Consider the following 18184-nt stretch of genomic DNA (forward strand, 5'->3'; position numbering starts at 1 on the left):
AGAGAAAAGAGAAAACACAATATTCTGGAATTTCAGGCATATTTCAGTGAAAGATAGTCTCTCACACAGAGCCATAAATAAGATATATAGAGCTAATATCTACAGCTTTAACATGATCTATTGTCAAAGTTTGTATTGCTGTTGCATTTATTGTATTATCACAACACTCGCTGTTTTGCCCACATATAAAATACTCTGAACTTCTGAAGAAATTGTGAATGGTTTCTTATTTTATTCTAAATTGTTCTAAACCTGTACGCATTTCTTTCTTCTTTCTCCATACCATCCCCATCATCTCTTTTTTATTACCAACATTCTACAAAATATCTTCTTTTACGTTCAGCAGAAGACAGAAATTCATACAGGTTTGGAACAACTTGAGGGTAGGAAAATGGAAGAACTATCCCTTCAATGCATCATTCATGTCCCAGGGAATTACAAAATTAAATAAATAATAATAATAAAAAATATATGCATTTGAAACACCTTGTGGATGAAAGTGTCTGCTAAATGTACCTAATAATTTAGCAAATAATAATACTTATAATATAACAAACTGAAACATTCATGCTGTGAAACATCTTTAAACGCAGGGGGAAATTTATTAATGAAGAGTATGCAATTTAATTCTGATAATCTTTCAAAAATATGTGGAAATTGGACTAAAATGTTCTCCGGAGAACCTGTTCTTTTCTTTGCATTCATTCCAGGGATGTCATGATGAAATAAATTCAGCCAATGATGCAGAACGGCAGCAATAACACTCAGTCAAGACTAGATATTAAAAAGCTGGTAGAAGGCATATGTCTTTCACTGGAGTGTACACTCATTAGTGCCAGACATTTTTCCTGGTGGGTACACTGTGTGAGTGAGTAGCCACGTTTCAGAATGGAGAATAAAATGAAAGGTGAATAAGCACATCATCCTTCTCCACGGAAACATCTTGAGACCTCTGAGTCTCATTATACAAGAACACATCAAAGTATTCACACTCTTAACTCAGGGAACACTGTGACATCACTCCTTTCACATCCTGCTTGGAACACATGATGATCACAACTGTTTGGTAATGGCTGTTCTTTCATACCTAAAGAAAAGCGTCCCAATTACACAGCACACAAGGCTCTCATATTCCACACGGTCCAATTACAATTAGGCTCAGACTTATAATAAATTCTTAATCAGCTTGTGCCTGGAAAAGGCATGCAATTCTGTTCATCCTGTTAAAAACAGCAAAATTGCATGTCTAATGGGAGGGATGTTACATGTCCGACTAATGCCTGGCATGAGCTGAGTGTTCCTAGAAAATTGCATTTTATTTATTTATTTATTTATTTATTTTTTACAATCATTTATTTTCTCACAGCACATTTATTTTCTCTAAATAGGTTTGCGGTCAGTAAGATTTTTTTTTTTTTTTTTTTTTAAAGAAATGAATACCTTTCTTTAGCAAATATGCATTAAATTGATCAAAAGTGACAGAACAGACATTTAATTTTACATAAGATTTATATTTCAAACAAACTTTCTATTTATCAAAGAATCCTGGAAAAAAAAAAATGTTTCCACAAAAATACATTGCAGTTTTATAAACAGTTTTCAGCATATATTCACCAAGTCAGCATATTAGAATGATTTCTGTGACAATCAAGACTGGAGTAATGATGCTGAAAATTCAGCTTTGCATCACAGGAATAAATTATTAAAAAACAGTTATTTTAGATTGTAACAATATTTCTCTTTTGATCAGAACAACACATTCTAGCATCATCTAACTGACACTTTTGACCATACGTCAACATCCGACATTTTAGGGTACCCTTTAACGTCAATTAGATGACGCTATCTAATCCTAACCCTACCCCAGACCTAAACATACCTGCGTCATCTAACTGACACTAACGGTAAAGTGTCAGTTGGATGACGCCCTAGGATAGCGTCATCTAACTGATGATAAAGGGTACCCTAAAACGTCGGATGTTGACGTATGGTCGAAAGAGTCAGTTAGATGACGTCTTGGGATGAGAACGGGCTGATCAGGACAGCCTAGAAACAACAAATATCTATCCAGTAATCCCAAATCTGTGGGACTCAGTCAAAAGGTGAATCTATTTCATGGAAGGTTTAATGTTATTATAAAGCAGTCAAATAATATAGTAATCTTTCTTCTTATCCTAAAACCAAATAAGAGGGCCAGATGAAGACATTCGAATGCCTCTCTTTTCTGCCAACAAAAGGAAAATGTCCTATTTTCAGATTTGAGCGCCATCCGCAATGATAAATATCCTGTCACTGAGATGAAAAGTATTGGTAAGGTGTTGCTCTGATCATATTTCTTCTCTAGACACCATCTTGCAAACCCTAAGGGATGAGCTATGCTAATGCAACATACTGTTAGGAACATCATATTATGCAGAAAGTTGATTTCTTCTCCCTGAGTTCATGGTAAGAGTGCCAGTGTAAACTAAAGGTTACAGTAAAGTTAATCTAAATATACACTAAACAGGAAAAAGCAAAAACTATTCAGATGGATTAACTGCAGTCTGTTTATCAATATTTTATTTGTCCTCTGACAAGAATAGAATAATCTGCCAGACAACTCGTGCCCAAATTTGTATTATTAATAGGTTCAAGTATTTGAAACCTACAACTTCTCATTTCATTAGCATCTCATATCTCTACCTAGAGCCTTTAAATTCACTATTACATCCGTTACTAGTGCCCAAAAAGTGAATGGAGCATATGTTTCCCATGGCCTGTGGCTGCTTGTCTGATGCATAGCTCATTAGGAGTTTGTATACCTGGCCTCGGGTTCTGTTTAAATAATGTCTGTCCAGTTGGATACAGTCTCAGAACGCATGGTCCAAAGCCATTTCAGCCAGCTCAAGCATCTGGATTGTGTGAACGACCTAGCGGCTCTCGGTGTTTGATTTGTAATCATTCCTCTCGTTGGTTTCCTATGTTCTCAGGCAACATGTTAATGTAAAGATGTTAGTGTTTGTTTGGGAATGTGGAGGGTTTGACCAAAGGGTCAGTTGTTAGATGTAGCTAACGGATGACATCATTATCTTCTATACCAAACATTCTTGGGGTAAACTGGGAGCGGAAACTAGAGCGAATGCGTATACAGAGAGAAAACTGTGTGCTTTTCTTTTGGTCTCATGTGTGTTTGAGTCTCTACAGTCTGGATAGGTTTGTACAGGTTTGTCATATTATTGCCCTGGGGGCTTGGGTTTGTGGAGATGTGGCAGCACACTGTGTGTGTGTGTGTTGAGGAAAGCCTGCTGTTTATTAAAGAGTAGAGGAAGAGGAAGATGAGGTCAGACAGCAGATTATTCACTGTCCATAACCTCTGCCTAAACCAAAAAAAAAAGTTTTTGTGAGAAATTTACAGAATGCAAACACACACACCTAAATCCTAACCAAGAAGGGTAGTTCAACCAAAAAGTAAATAAAACAAAATTATAAAATTGGTCAATATGACTGTATTCCAAGTCTTCTGAAGTCATACAATAGGTGATTCATTGATTGACTCTCCTCATAAGAGTTCATGTGAGAAATGAGTTAGATCAGTTCCAACGGGTCTGAATGATTTGTTCATTAATCAAACTGTTTCGGGTTCTCGAGTTCAACTGACTGACTCAATGATTCTCTTCAATTTTGTCACAAAATTTGGAACCTTGAGACTCAGACCTTTCTTATGAAATCAGGAGCCTGATAAAATAAGTACCGTTTCTATGGTAACGCAATGCTCAATTATAAAACGGTGTTCACAGGATGAATGCTGAGTTTATAACCTTTCAAATGATGCCTAATTTATGATAACTACTAAAATATGTGATATAATAAAAAAGGCGATAAAAAAAATAATATTATATTTTAGAGATAATATTTATATTATAATTTTTAGAGGATAATATTATACTATATATTTTTATTTTTTTATTGAAAAATACTAGATTATATGTTTTATTATGAAATTTTAGTATGAAAACAGAAGTTTCAATGATTAAAAGTGGGTGCATCGACTTTCTGTGACAAAGGTCAGATCTCCTATTATGATGCAGATTTTTTGAGGTGCACTCTTGTCATAAATTCATCAATTACTCTTCCTACATAAATTGTAACACAAAACAGGGGTAGAATATTTATTTAGAAGTCTTGGACCTTTCCAACAATATATAATTTGTCAAAATTAGATTAAGATTTAATATAAATATAGTGAAGTGAAGTTAGGCATCCTGGTACCGGGACGGTGACAGTTAAGGGATTAATGGCTGGACCTTTATATACATTTATAGTGGCTTATTTTACTCTCTGGAGAAAAAAAGTGGAATCCAATTTTGTAACCTACAAATAACTCAATTTATAAAACTAACAATTTAGTTGATATCTTCAAATGTAATCAAATGAAAATGTAATATTTTTGGCAAGTATACCGTTTAAATTAAAACATAAGAAACTTGTGTGATACTCTCAGACATTACTTACATTTCTCATAAATTGTATTATTATTACTACTACTGTTTACATTACAGAACATTCTGATGTGCAATGGTAATATATTTCTTTCATAATTTCTTCAAGTTAGACCAACCTTCTCAGGTTTTAATGAAGACCTTTGAGTTTTTCTGTTTTAATAAACTGCATTATTATTATTATTATCATCATCATCACTATTACTACTACTTGAAACAGAGTCTGACTGTGCAAGACTGTGCAATGGTAATACATTTTAATTTCAAGTTAAACCGAACAATAATTTTTAACGGGCTGTCATAAAGACCTTCCATGTGTATGCTCATGAAGTTAACTAAGAGCAGCTCTGCAGATGAAGTTCATGTGTTCATGCTGTCAAATAATGAGACGGCAGATGCCGAAAATCCCACAAGGATCACTACTTTGATTGTTACTTATAGCTGCAATATTCAGCCATAAATTAATTAATAATGTTACTTAGATCATGTTAATTATATGTCTAACGTAAGCTGACATGCAGACTTCAGATTTCAATAGCAGTCTTTTTGAGCTTTAATAATTTACACACACTATAGTCCATATCACAATTTGATTCACTGCACAGCCCTACTTTTAATTTATTCTTCCAAAAAATCTGACATTCAGCTTTATACAGTATCTGTGACTGGATTCTGTGATTCTCTCTGCATTTTCTGCATCACAGAAATCATAGGGTTCTACATCGTATTTGTCATGTTTAAGAGAGTTAGTTGTGTTATAATGTTATAAGCATTAGTAAATGATAGAGGTCTCCTCTCAATACACTCTACAAAGCGCTCTACGTGGCCATTGAATAGATGCAACAAATGTTTCAGCCATGGCAGTATTTGAAAAATACATATTGTTTGCGAAATTGAAAGTGCTATACTAGTTCATGTCAGTGTCCAGCACTAGTCAATAGTGACCGAATTTTCATTCTAGGATGACCTATACCATTAACAAACAAATGCACTTAATGTTCCATTAGCCCAAATAAGAGCTTCTCTGTCTAAGTGCCTGTCATGAGATGGTAATTTCCAGTCCAGATGATGGGCCAGACTCTTGATCAGCAAGGGAAAGTCTGGTCATGCTGTGAGCTGGCAAGATACGCGCAGTGTGCTTTGAATCAGGTGCTCTGAAACCTGCCATGGAGTCCTTAGAAACCCTGGCTGACCACCTCACCTGATCAGACACTCTACAGGACACATTTGCCACTTTAAGCTCCAGAAGTGGAAAATGACTGTTTATATAGTCAAGCCTGCTGTAAATCATTTTAACACCGGCACATTCTGTGTTGTTTGTTTACCCCAAGTAAATTGGTTTAATTCAGAGCCAAAATCACATGAGATCACAAGCTTAACACTCCCAGAATCCGCTTGAAAATAACAGGTTACAAAATTAAAGCCTAGTGTTTTGTGTGACTAAATTATGATACGAGTTTGGGGACATTTAAAACGGTACCTGGAGTTTTACTTCTCATCAAAAATAGCCTCAACCCATCCTCTGCACACGTTGGTCGTAATTGGTTTTTAGAGCATCCCTAATTGTGTCAGTTTTACTCATGTAATGGCACAACATTAGAGGCTAAAAAATGTTAGTCATCTATGGATTAAACCGTAACCACAGCTGAGGAGGCGAAAGCGTGCGGTAATGCTCGTCATCCGTCTCTGTAAGCTTATCCGAAAAATCACGCTACCGTGCTTCCCCCTTTTCAAACCAGCTAATATGGCTTCATTTGGCCGCCGTCCTGCGGCACACACGCTGGAATGAGGTCATGAGCGTAAAGATGGATACTCTAATCTGGTGCCTAGCCTTCGCCATCTGCTGCAGTCAGATGGTGGGTCATTGGAGGGCCCACGTGTATGCTTTAATCCACAGCGTTCATGTACACTCAAAGGTGAAGACCTACTATACCTTTATTTCTCCAACATACCAGCAGGAGGGAAGCATCTTGCTGAGTTTAAGATTGAGGAGGGCAAAAACATCACTACTGAAACTTTACTTAATTATGAATCTAGAAAAATACAGATACATTGGAATTTTGTCAATTTTACATTTAATACATTTTTTTGTAGGACAGTCTTGCTGCTTAATATACATTATGTGAAAGCAATGATACAGTTTTGGGGATTCTCTCTGATTTAAAAGGGCACAAGTACAGAATTTATTTGAAATATATGCTTTTTGTAACCTGTCACTTAGTTTTGATATATATATTCTGTTATATGTGTGTGTTACCTAAGCAAAGTGTTAACATTTTGTCTGTGGTTTGTACAAAATAAGATTGCCTTCATACATTTACAGCATGACTTTTTTTCTTAGATGTGATAATGACTGCCTTGTGATTTGGAGATCAAATATTGGAGTCAATTAAATATTCCTCTGATCGCTCATGCCATTCTGTGCGAACGGAGTGGCAGGTTTTTGAGTGACGGGATACCCCTGCTGCCCGGTCCATGTGGTGGAGAAATGAAAGAGACGTGCTCACAACCCTGTGCAGTTGATACAGATCTCTATATCTCATCTTCCCCTTCTCTCTGAAGTATCACGCTCATCACAGTGTGTTAAAGGTCATAGTGGGATCTTATATTGGTTGTACGAACAACATCAATACATGACTGAGAAGGTCTCAGAATGGTCTTTAAAGACTAATACATGTTGGGAACACTGCTTTCAGTCCAGCTAACTTCATACGAAGGTACAACCTTGAGTCTTCACACAATATAGAGATAGAAAAGTCATGTGCTTGCAGAAACCAACTCAATACAGTCAGGAACAAGCAGAGAATTCTTATGCTTGAAAAAATGTGCCGTACATTTTGCTACTAAAACGCGGTCTCGGTTTGCGGTCTACGATTGAGTGCAAGTTACACGCTCCGATAACAAAACCAGGCAGTCCTCGTACATGGCAGATAGGCAGATCCTAATCTCTAAATGGATTGTGGGTAAGTGAATTACTTTAGCTTCCACAGAGAGCATGGCAAACGGAGTGAATAATGAACCACCCAGAAATCCTTGACGGGATTTAACACCTCCTAGCATCCTGCCGTACTTTTGGGAAGCGTCCTTGAAAAGGAGACTGTGAAGTGCACCATCTCAAGCATATGTTTGGTGACACTTGGGACTTCATCAAAGGGGAAACAGGACGTCTGCATGTTCTGGGTGGGTAGCAATCCACTAGGATCTGCATGGTGTTAAAAGGTCAGATTGCCCTGTTTTAGACATTCCAGTTGGCACAGTATCGCTTCCAGTTGAAGGCCATGAGAAAGAGGCTGACCACTGCGGCAGGTGGAAGGATTGACCGAGAAAGAGCTCAGTGCCAATTACTTGGTGACAACTGGCCGGGATTACGCCTTGTTGTGTGTGGTGACCTCTGACCTTTGAGAGCTTGCCTGGTGATGAAAACTCTTAACCTGCACTGCCAAAGACAAGAGAGGCGGCTGTTCTATAAAGAGCCTGCTGAACTTATTTAGCTGTGAAATGAGAAAAGCATTTCAACAGCTTATTTGATGATGGTACCCTGTACTTTACCATTTAAAAATGGTTGAGAGAAACAACAAAATTATATTAAAAATCAGTGGCGTGCACATGGGGCAGGGGCGAAGGGACCAAAAAGGGCACTAAACAGTTTATTTTTGTTGTTTTTATTCTTTCTTTCCTTGGCATTCTAAGAAAATATGTTGATGCAATTAGATCACATCAAATGAAAATATTATTATTTACTTTACCAAACAAAACAGTGAAAATCAAGAAGGTAATTATGGTAAATTCATTTTTAGTTTTGTTGATGTTGTAAATTTTATGTATGTATTATATGTATGAAAGTGTTGGCTATCATGAATCAGTGACACTTTACAATAAGGTTTCATTAGTTAAATAATTTAACATTAACTAATAATGAACGGCACTTCTAAAGCATTTATTAGTCTTAGTTAATATTAATTTTAGAATTTACTAATACATTAAAATCAAAATTTGTTTTTGTTATCATTAGTTAATGCACTGACTGTGACATAACATGAATAAAAAAAATAACAGTTGTTTTATTAACTAAAATTAAAAAATACAGTAACAAATGTGTTGCTCATGGTTAGTTAGTTCATAAATGAAAAATGAACAAATGAACCTTATTGTAAAGCGTTACACTGTAAAAAATATTTTCAAGATTTGTTATCACAACATATTTTCCTTTGTCATATCAACTTTATAATAATTTATTTAGTTGAGATAACTTATTATTTTGAGTTTCTGATGGTTAAATCAATCTCCTTCATTGTATTAATTCACTTTTTCCAGTTCAATCAACTTAAAATTTTAAGGCAACCCAGGTTACTTAATTTTTTATGTTAAACCAACAATATTTTTTACAGTGTAGTAATAACAACATTTTTTTCTTTTGTCAAATCAACTTAAATAATTTATTTAGTTCAGATAACTTATAATTTTGAGTTTCTGATGGTTAAATTAATCTCCTTCATTGTATTAACTCACTTTTCCAGTTCAATCAACTTAAAATTTTAAGGCAGCCAGGTTTCTTACTTTTTTAAGTTAAACCATCAATATTTTTTTACAGTGTTGTACTCCTTAAAATTTAGAATTGGACATGGACTTAAGATTTCATTTAACTATGTATTTCCCCAAACTAATAAAATAGTTATAGCCTTGGATAAAAACTAATGACATTGTCACTCAGAATCCGTCTGAAATCGAGTTATACTTTTATTGTAGTTAAGTATAACTCGCATGCTGCCGCAACTATTAGAGTAGCATGGTAGGATAAATGTAATTTTCCTTTAACGTTACCTTCTGCTCGTGTAGTTTGAAGACTCGCGCGAACTGCTTAGTGCGTACCAGAACTGTTAAACGTGTACGAAGCCCTGCAAAAGAAACTCCGCCTACCAATTCGGCTACAATTTTTTTAATATATTGTTTTACATAATATTTGTTTGTATTAATTTTCAGAAAAGGGCAAAATACATTTTGAGACACATACCCCTGTGGATCCTTTTTTTATGTAATAGACGTGCGCATAAACTACAATCACAACACGTTTACCGAATCAATAATTGATTATTGATATACAGCTATGTGGAAAGGAATTTTGGACCAATAAGATTTCATGTGGGTGTGGCTACTCAGCACAACCAAAAATGTTCTGCAACTCATTTGCTTAAGACAAAAAGATAGAAGTGATTTTAATTGTTTGATGGTTTACATTGCACCTGGTAGGGATAAGCAATTCAATGGGAATTTTTGTCAACCATGCAAATTCAAAGCCTAAGAATCACCGCTAATCAGAGATTCGAATTGTGAGGAAATACAGTAAAATCATTTTCAGAATATATAATTGATGAACAGGCTTACCTTATCAGAGTAGACGAAGAAAAGAATGAGCAAAATCAGCTCAGCCAACAGAATAATCAGCAAGACAATGAAGAACTGCAGGAAGAAAGTACACAAAAGTTAGTGATACGATTGAGAGAGATACACACAGGGAAAGACCTGTATGAATGAATCATCTTGGCTTTCTATACTCGCTCTCTCCCTCTCATTCTATTTCACTTCTTCAGCTAAATATTTACACAGCCTTCCACACAGCATGCGCCTGTCAGCCAGTAAACATTATTTCGCTGAGTGCTTGATACACTTTCCAGTCATCACCTGATGACCGTTCCTGTCAAAGTCCATCTGAAACGCAGATTTGGGCCATCTGAAAGCCTTTACGACACTTGTTTATTGAAGCCTGACATTGACAGGTCTACAAAATAAGTTCCCTTCCTCCATTAGAGGACGACGAGAGCGATTGGGCTGTCTACGTGTGGCCTCGCCAACCGCTGAATGACAATCTGTGTATATGTCTGCTCTGCTATGACTTTACTCACTGGTCTACGACATATGGGGTTTGTAAATAGGGCAAAGTTGAAGAAATGGATGTGAAGACTGCAAAAGCTTTGAAGGTTCTTCCTTCCTAGACCTCTAGGGGAAGAAAGCGCTGCACCACATCCAGAAACATGGGGCCGGCTGCTTAGATTTCAAACCCAAAGACGTGAAAACCTTTCTCTGATGTCTCAGTCTCCCTCAGAGCTAGGGACACAGTGTGTATACAGCACAGATAGAGAAATCTAAAGGTCAGACCATTCGAAATTACACTGGTCCTATCTAATAGGCATTTAGGGAACCGTCAGAACTGGAGATTGACATTAAAAAGTTATGACAAGGAGGAATGGTGGTGCTGATTCTGGGCTTGACTAAGTTATGAATTCTCTAAGCGTCTCTTCCTTCACTTGAACTGAATAGATTTTTTACAGTTAAAGGCACAGTGTGTAATTTTCGCAACTAGAGGTCGCATATTCAAAACCATAACAAAAGTGTAGCTTGATGACACTGTGAAGGAGTGTGGGATGATGGGAGTTGTCGTTTTCACCTCCACTGCCGATGGAAATCAATCCGACAGGAATCAAAAATCATGTTCATGGATGAGGTAATGAAATATAACCTATTGAGTTCTATTGAACTGATTGCAAGTAACAATGTTTAAATGCTAAATTAATATTCATACATGCCACTTTTTTTGTCAAATTAAATGGCGGGGTAACGCAGCGCAGTTTTACATGTTCAAAACAATCCTCCGAAAAGTAGATTTGAACGAACTTGCATTTATAGTGCTGTATTTAATTGACCTATGGCTAAGCCACGCCCCCTCCACTCACTCGGACAAACAGTCAACATTCGGGAACAGGCGCTATATGGCAGCTGTCACATAGGAGACATTTCACAGTAGGCAATTGGTGATTTTTGGAGACAGAAAGATTATATATCATCTCGAAGTCACCTAAAGGGCCTTAAAGGGATACTCCACTTTTTTTGGAAATAGGCTCATTTTACAACTCCCCCAGAGATAAACAGTTGAGTTTTACCATTTTCGAATCCATTCAGCCGATTTTCTGATATTTAGAAGAATATCAGTAACCAGACAGTTTCTGGTCTCATTGACTTCCATATATATTTTTTCAATGAGACCAGAAACTGTCTGGTTACTGATATTCTTCCAAATATAAGAAAATCGGCTCTATGCATTTGAAAACGGTGAAACTCAACTGTTTAACTCTGGGGGAGTTGTAAAATGAGCCTATTTCCAAAAAAAGTGAAGTATCCCTTTAACTATGCATTGGAGGGTTATATTATTAATTTTATTGTTGAGAAGGTCAATGAAAAGCTTCAGCTCTAGTCAAAAATGTACAGGTCACAGTTTAAACGTGATAAACGTGATGATCGTTGCCATCACCGTTTGGTGCTACAGTATTTACATGAATCATTCAGCACAACATTGTTAACATTTGTTATCTCGGTTATTTACAGATACGTTAATGAAGCTAAGTGACATTATGTACACCGCAGCTAGAAGCTAACGTTAAGGTTTTCTAATGTAAGACTGACGTTAGCCTTAACGTTACGTTAGATTTGAAAGATAACGTTCAAATACGTTGTTGACTTAACCTGGAAAAGATGTAGACATCCTTGTTTAATTTATCTACGTTTAGTTGGTGTTGTCGTCTACCGCATAACTTAATCACATAACTTAATCCAGAGCAGACCCTTATCTCGGTTGAGATGTGGCTTGGGAAAGGGTAAAAAAATACACACCGTCGCCCAGACTCTCGGGAATCTAGTGTCTGAGTTGCATGTACCCCATGCACAGAGTGTGAACATTTTAAACTTAAAATGACAAGAAAAAACGAATGAAAATTGCACTGACTAACTGGCAATACATTTCAATGGACGTGGAAGCAGAGAACATCCGAGTGTATTGGGTTAGCTGCGCACTGTGATTGGCTCATCGCGTTTGGGGGCGTGGCTTAGCCATAGGTCAATTGCACTGCCATAAACTTGTTCACACTTAACAAACAGACCCTGAAATTGATCCTCGTTTTATTTCGCCTCTTGTCCAAAACTTGTCTGGGGTCATTTGTTTCACCCACACGTTTACGTTTCTTGGAGATATCTTTGGCGACAGAACCTTCTATAACGCTAATGCATAATTGTGGTCCATGACTACTGTGTGGATTTAAACATTTTTGGAAACATTTGGTATAACGAAAGTACACAAGTGAACAAACTGTATAACACTGTGCTAGTGGAATGTTTTATGTATTTAAATCTTACATATTGTGCCTTTAATTACAGTAAATAAAATCATGAACAAATTGATTTTAAATCATTTGTGGAAGTCCACAAGCAGATAACACAGTATTCAATGTCCCAAAACAAAACAAAATGACATTGTGACGGATACATTTTTCATTCCTATAAATTACAGAAATGGATGGCGAGTGACAACCTTATTCAATTAGACTGTGTCCATTAGCAGAATGATTGGTGGTGTTGGGAAGAGAGAAAGTGAGAATGAGAGAGTAAAGTAAAAAAAAGAAAGAACAAAGACAGAGGGGGAAAATAGAGAGGCATGTGGTTTAACTCTTGTTCTGAACTGAAAGCCTTGAGTGCGATGAGGAGACTTATTTGGAAATGCAGATAATTAACAAACCTCTCTGGTAACAGTTTACTTTAAGCCTGTATGTAATACATTATAAAAAGTATTCATAAGGCATAATATGGACCACTTCACATCCTGACATGGCTTATTTTGGGATAATGACTATCCGGCTGTACAATATCCCGCTTTTTACACGGCTGCTCGCTGAATAAATAAATAAAGGGACATGAAATGTTAATTTGGCTGAAATGATTGTTTTATGTGAGAAGAAAGAGACTGCAGACCAATACAAGAGACATGAAACTAGCACATTCATTGTAAATAGACTGAGAAAACAGTCAAATATACATATTAGTGTGTATTTTGCAAAAAAATATTATATTCATTTAATTTTATTCATACCTCACATCTACTTAATGTGCTTTAATGCAATTTATTATGCATTGCACACTAACACATAACTATGAAACATTATTACTTGTAGTTAAAATTATTCAGAAGAGCATGCAATTGATTATAAAGTATACTATTTTTAATGCATTGAGAGAATCCCTAAGACGAACACATTATACTTTTTCTACGTGCAACAGGTCTGGTAGAGTGTTTTTTACACTTCGGGAATGTAAAAGTGTGTAGGTGTGGCATAACTCACGCTCAGAAGCAGGCACTTGTTTTCCTTGATGGCGCCCAGACATCCGAGGAAGCCCGTCACCATGACGATGGCGCCTATGGCGATGACCATGTTGGCAGCAGAGAGGGAAGGGAAGGAGGGGGAGAATGTGGCGAAGCTGCCTTGAGACACAGACAGCCAGATTCCAACTCCCAGCAGCCCACAGCCACACAACTGCAGAAGGAAACAACAGATTATGAGATATTGATGCATTCAGGAACATCGATTCAGCCAGAAAGCTGTCGTTCTGAAAAACAACATTCATTACACACCACAAACAAAAATTAACTGAAACGTAGCTTTGTCGAAGTTAACAGAGGTCCAATGGAAAAAAAAAATAATCAGCTGAATAATACAGTGTATTTGGTACAATTTTCCATGCCGATCGGTTCCACTAGGGGGCGGACACACCATGCGAACTTTGTCCCTTGATGACCAAACTGTCATTGATGAAACCCAGACTGTCCACTGACATTTGTGTTTAGACAAGAGTCCAGCTGCGTGACTGCTTTGGCGTATCTGTAGTATTCACAGGGGTTTCTGATTGACAAAGCTGAGAGGAGAGGCTGTTTTCCACATCAATCTGTGATGAGGGCAGGACGGTACGACTTGACATTTCCTTCACTGTTATTGGAATATCCAAAGCAATCTCCTCGTGAATAAGGAATCGCACCCTGCACTGATAAATTGACGGGCGCCACACGGCAAATCAAAAAGCATCAAGATTGTCCTCCAAGTGTGAAATCATTTGTGGCTGAAGTGTTAGCATGTTCGACAACTGGCACAATGGAGATAAAAGCAAACCTGACAGTTTTATCCTTTTTTTTTTTTAAATGAAGTACATAATTATTTGCTTTTGTATACGCTCTCATTCAATTTCAAGCATAAAATGTCAACTGCCTTTCAATTTCAAGTCAACTGCCTGACATTGACTTTGAGATTGAAGCAGCAAAAGGATTTGGGTAAGAGACTGAATAAAACAAATTCCATCAGTCATGGTGGTTGAAATTATCTGCACGCTCTTCTGCCGAGAACCTTTCCCAACACGGGCGAGATAAAGAACTCTGTGAGAGACGGAGCCTGTGTGAATCTCACACTTGGCAGGTTAAAAGTGGGTGCTGATGCTCTGTTTGGTGAGGGAGCACTCTAGCCTGAGGGTGAGGGCCATTTTTAATGCCCTGTGTGGGGAGTGGATGCAGCCTATATAAACCTTAAAGTAGATTACTTTTTTATTTTGATGCTATTGAAAGTGAGATTGTGAGGAATATCAAAACAGATCATGGTACATTTGTTGAATTCATACTATGTGATGGATCACGATTTCTTAATTGGGTGAAAGTGGGAGCAAATCTGTGTTGTAAGTTTCAATGTTCAGACCACACTACCACACATATGTATTAACAAATGTGGAAAGCCATCAATGCAAAGAATCAAGATATATGGTGTGATTGTATCAGAACAGCCCTTTGAGAATGATTCTATTTACCTTATTAATAATTTTTTATTATTATTATTATTATTATTATTATTATTATTACATACTAGGCCTACTGTAGTTAAAAGTTTGGGGTCGATAAGATTTTGTACTTTTTAAAAAAATACTTATTTTATGTTCACCAAGGCTGTATTTATTTGAACAAAAATTACAGTAATATTGTGAAATATTATTACAATTTAAAATAGCTATTTTCTATTTTAATTGGGCTGTCAAACGATTCATCGCAATTAATCGCATCCAAAATAAAAGTTTGTGTTTACATAATATATGTGGGCGCACTGTGTTAATTAATTTATATATATATATATATATATATATATATATATAAATACACACACATGCTTGTATATATTTAAGAAATATTTTCATGTATATAGATTTATATATCATTTATATTATATATAAATAATATTTTTTTCTTAAATATACATGCATGTGTGTGTATTTATTTTGTATGCGATTAATCACTTTTATTTTGTATGCAATTAATCACGATTAATCGTTTAACAGCCCTAATTTTAATATGTTTGATTTGTTGCTCATGAAACAATTTACTACCTATTTATTAAATATGTTAAAAACAGTTGTTCTACTTTATATTGTTTGGAAACCACAGCTTTTTTCTTTCTTTTTGTCCATGATTCTTTGAATATAAAGTAAAAAACAAACAAAAAAAGCAAACAAACTTGATTTTTTTTTTTGTAACATTGCAAATACAGGGGAAAACCTAATTAAAAATATTTTTAATATATTTATATAAACATAAAATATAATAAAGAGAACATTTTTCACAATCCAGTAATTGGATAAAACACTGTCCTACATTTCACCCCTTTATTCCCCCTACATTAAATATTCAATTTCACTTGATACATTATGTTGCAACAATATACCACAAAGCTCATTTGCATGTGAAAATTGTGTGTATTTTTATGTATTTTTTCTTATTATGGTAGTCAATGGGCAATGAGATCTATTTGATTAAAACATTCTTCCAAATATCTTCATTTGTGTTCAGCAGAACAAATAAACACATAGAGGTTTGGAACAACATGAGGGTGAGTAAATACTGACAGAATTTTCATTTTTGGGTGAACTAACCCTTTAAGTCCATTATATGGAGAAAATCCTGGAATGTTTTAATCAAAAACCTTAATTTCTTTTCGAATGAAGAAAGAAAGATGTGTGTGACATCTTGGATATGGGGCTGAGTAAATTATCAGCAAAAGTTTTATTGTAAAAGTGAACTACTCCTTTAAGCTAACACACTAATCTAAATTTAACAACACCATTTTTCAAATCACTAAGCCATTTTGTGTCCACCCATCATGTAGGATTTCTATGTGTAAGAGTGACTGAAGGTCATTAACATTGGCATGTTCCTACACCATCAGCACTGCTTAAAACATCTTCAAACGCTTATGGAGTCAGAGCACGCATGGAAACATCGACCATGCTGCCTACCGGCCCCTACGACCATCCTTCAGGCAATTTCAACTCATTTACCTTATTTGTAAAACCGCTCCTGTGATTGAAACGGGAGCCTGTACCATCACATCAAAAAATCGAGGAAGAATCAGAGGTGAAACGCAGGGGCAGGATGTGAGAGAACACATTAGAGGGGGGAAAAAAGACAGGGGTCGAGGTGTAGCGTGTAGAGAAAGACAGTAAAAAGTGTCCTCAGCGATACGGAAAAGTCCTAAAAGCCCAGGAAAAGGATGTGAGTGCCTCATAATGGTGCATTAGCAGTGTGTGCCTCAACACATAAATAGAGGCTTTGTTCTTCTCAAATGAGACTCAGATGAAAAACAAGGATGAGAGAAAGAGAGACTGGAAGATTCAGTCATCTTGCTTCAGTTCTGTCTTGTTTTGGACCAGCTCACTGGACTGACTAAATAATTTAACACACAACTGAGCTCAGCACTTCAAGAATATTATATTGGCTGTTTGTAGCATTTTTAGGTTCTCTTTAAAAAAAAAAAACACAGAGGAAGTCGTCAGAAAATCAATGACAACATATTTTTAAAGATGTCAAATGTCTTGCTTAGAAAAAAAGTGGAAAGTCGTGTGCATTAAGCACTGCTGCTGATGCGGCTGGTAGCAGAGAAAACAAAAGAATAACAGGGAGAGAACATCTACAACTGCATTTTACCAATTCAAAATCACGAGGAAACCATTTACCAATGGGGAAATTGGTTTCTGTTGAACTGTTGACAGAAATATTTCCAACACAGACTCTTGGGCTACTATGTTTAGAGTAAAATTCATGATCACGTGAAAATGTAGAGTCTCTTAAAGGGTCACTCCACCCATTTGCATTAAGCTTTCCATTGTTAGAAACCCAGTTAACTATTGAATGGTCGTTCAACACTCTCTCATTTTCCCCTGAGACGAGAAAAATCTGCTATTTACCTTTTTCGCTTCCTCCTACAATGACGCAAAAATTGTCATTTTAAGCACTAGATCCCACCCTTTCAAACACGCCCAAAGGGGGTTGGGCCTAATGCACTAACAGACCAATTACAGATCGGTGCCAGTTCGTCTGATTTCACCGGCAGAAACGATTTGAAAATGGACGAAGGTACTGAATACGCAGACAGATGCATTATGGAGGATTGGGATTACACATAGTGTCAGCCATCTTTTTTTGGAAGGTAAGCTAGCAGGCTCTTGTTCTGTGGAGAAAGCTAAGTAGTAAATTTAGGGGTTACTGTCCTCTTTTTCCCGGACATGTCTGGTCGTCAATGTCCGGGATTCAGCTTTTGCTTTCTGCGGTCGCCATTCATTGTTTACATCTCCAGCTTTTGTTTCAATCTAACTGAATTCATTCTGATTTGTGAATCTGAATGTAATGTTTGAACGCTAAACAAGTGATCGGTTGATGTGCGTTTTAACAAAGTCCCGCTCCTCCGTGAGAGCAACGAGACCGGTAACTTGTGTCTCACAGGTGCCGCTCATCGGTAATCAAGCCACCGGCCTCGCGTCGTTCTCCACACGGCCCTCATCCGTCCTGCTCGCCACAGTAAACA

At 36.6% G+C, this 18184-nt stretch overlaps 1 protein-coding gene across 3 annotated transcripts in view; it reads right to left on the bottom strand.

Annotated features, from left to right (window-relative positions):
- Positions 1-18184, bottom strand: part of tspan9a (tetraspanin 9a) — a 221687-nt gene that overhangs the window by 9432 nt on the left and 194071 nt on the right. For all 3 annotated transcript variants that reach the window (XM_089116345.1, XM_039650475.2, XM_039650474.2), the window contains 2 exons: positions 13640-13831; positions 9861-9935 (listed from right to left, as the gene is read on the bottom strand). In XM_089116345.1, the coding sequence (XP_088972471.1) occupies positions 9861-9935; positions 13640-13831 (267 nt within the window). The remainder of the gene's footprint in view (positions 1-9860; positions 9936-13639; positions 13832-18184) is intronic.

Source organism: Pimephales promelas, chromosome 10 (assembly GCF_988280905.1).
Source record: "Pimephales promelas chromosome 10, fPimPro1.hap1.1, whole genome shotgun sequence".
NCBI lineage: Eukaryota > Metazoa > Chordata > Actinopteri > Cypriniformes > Leuciscidae > Pimephales > Pimephales promelas.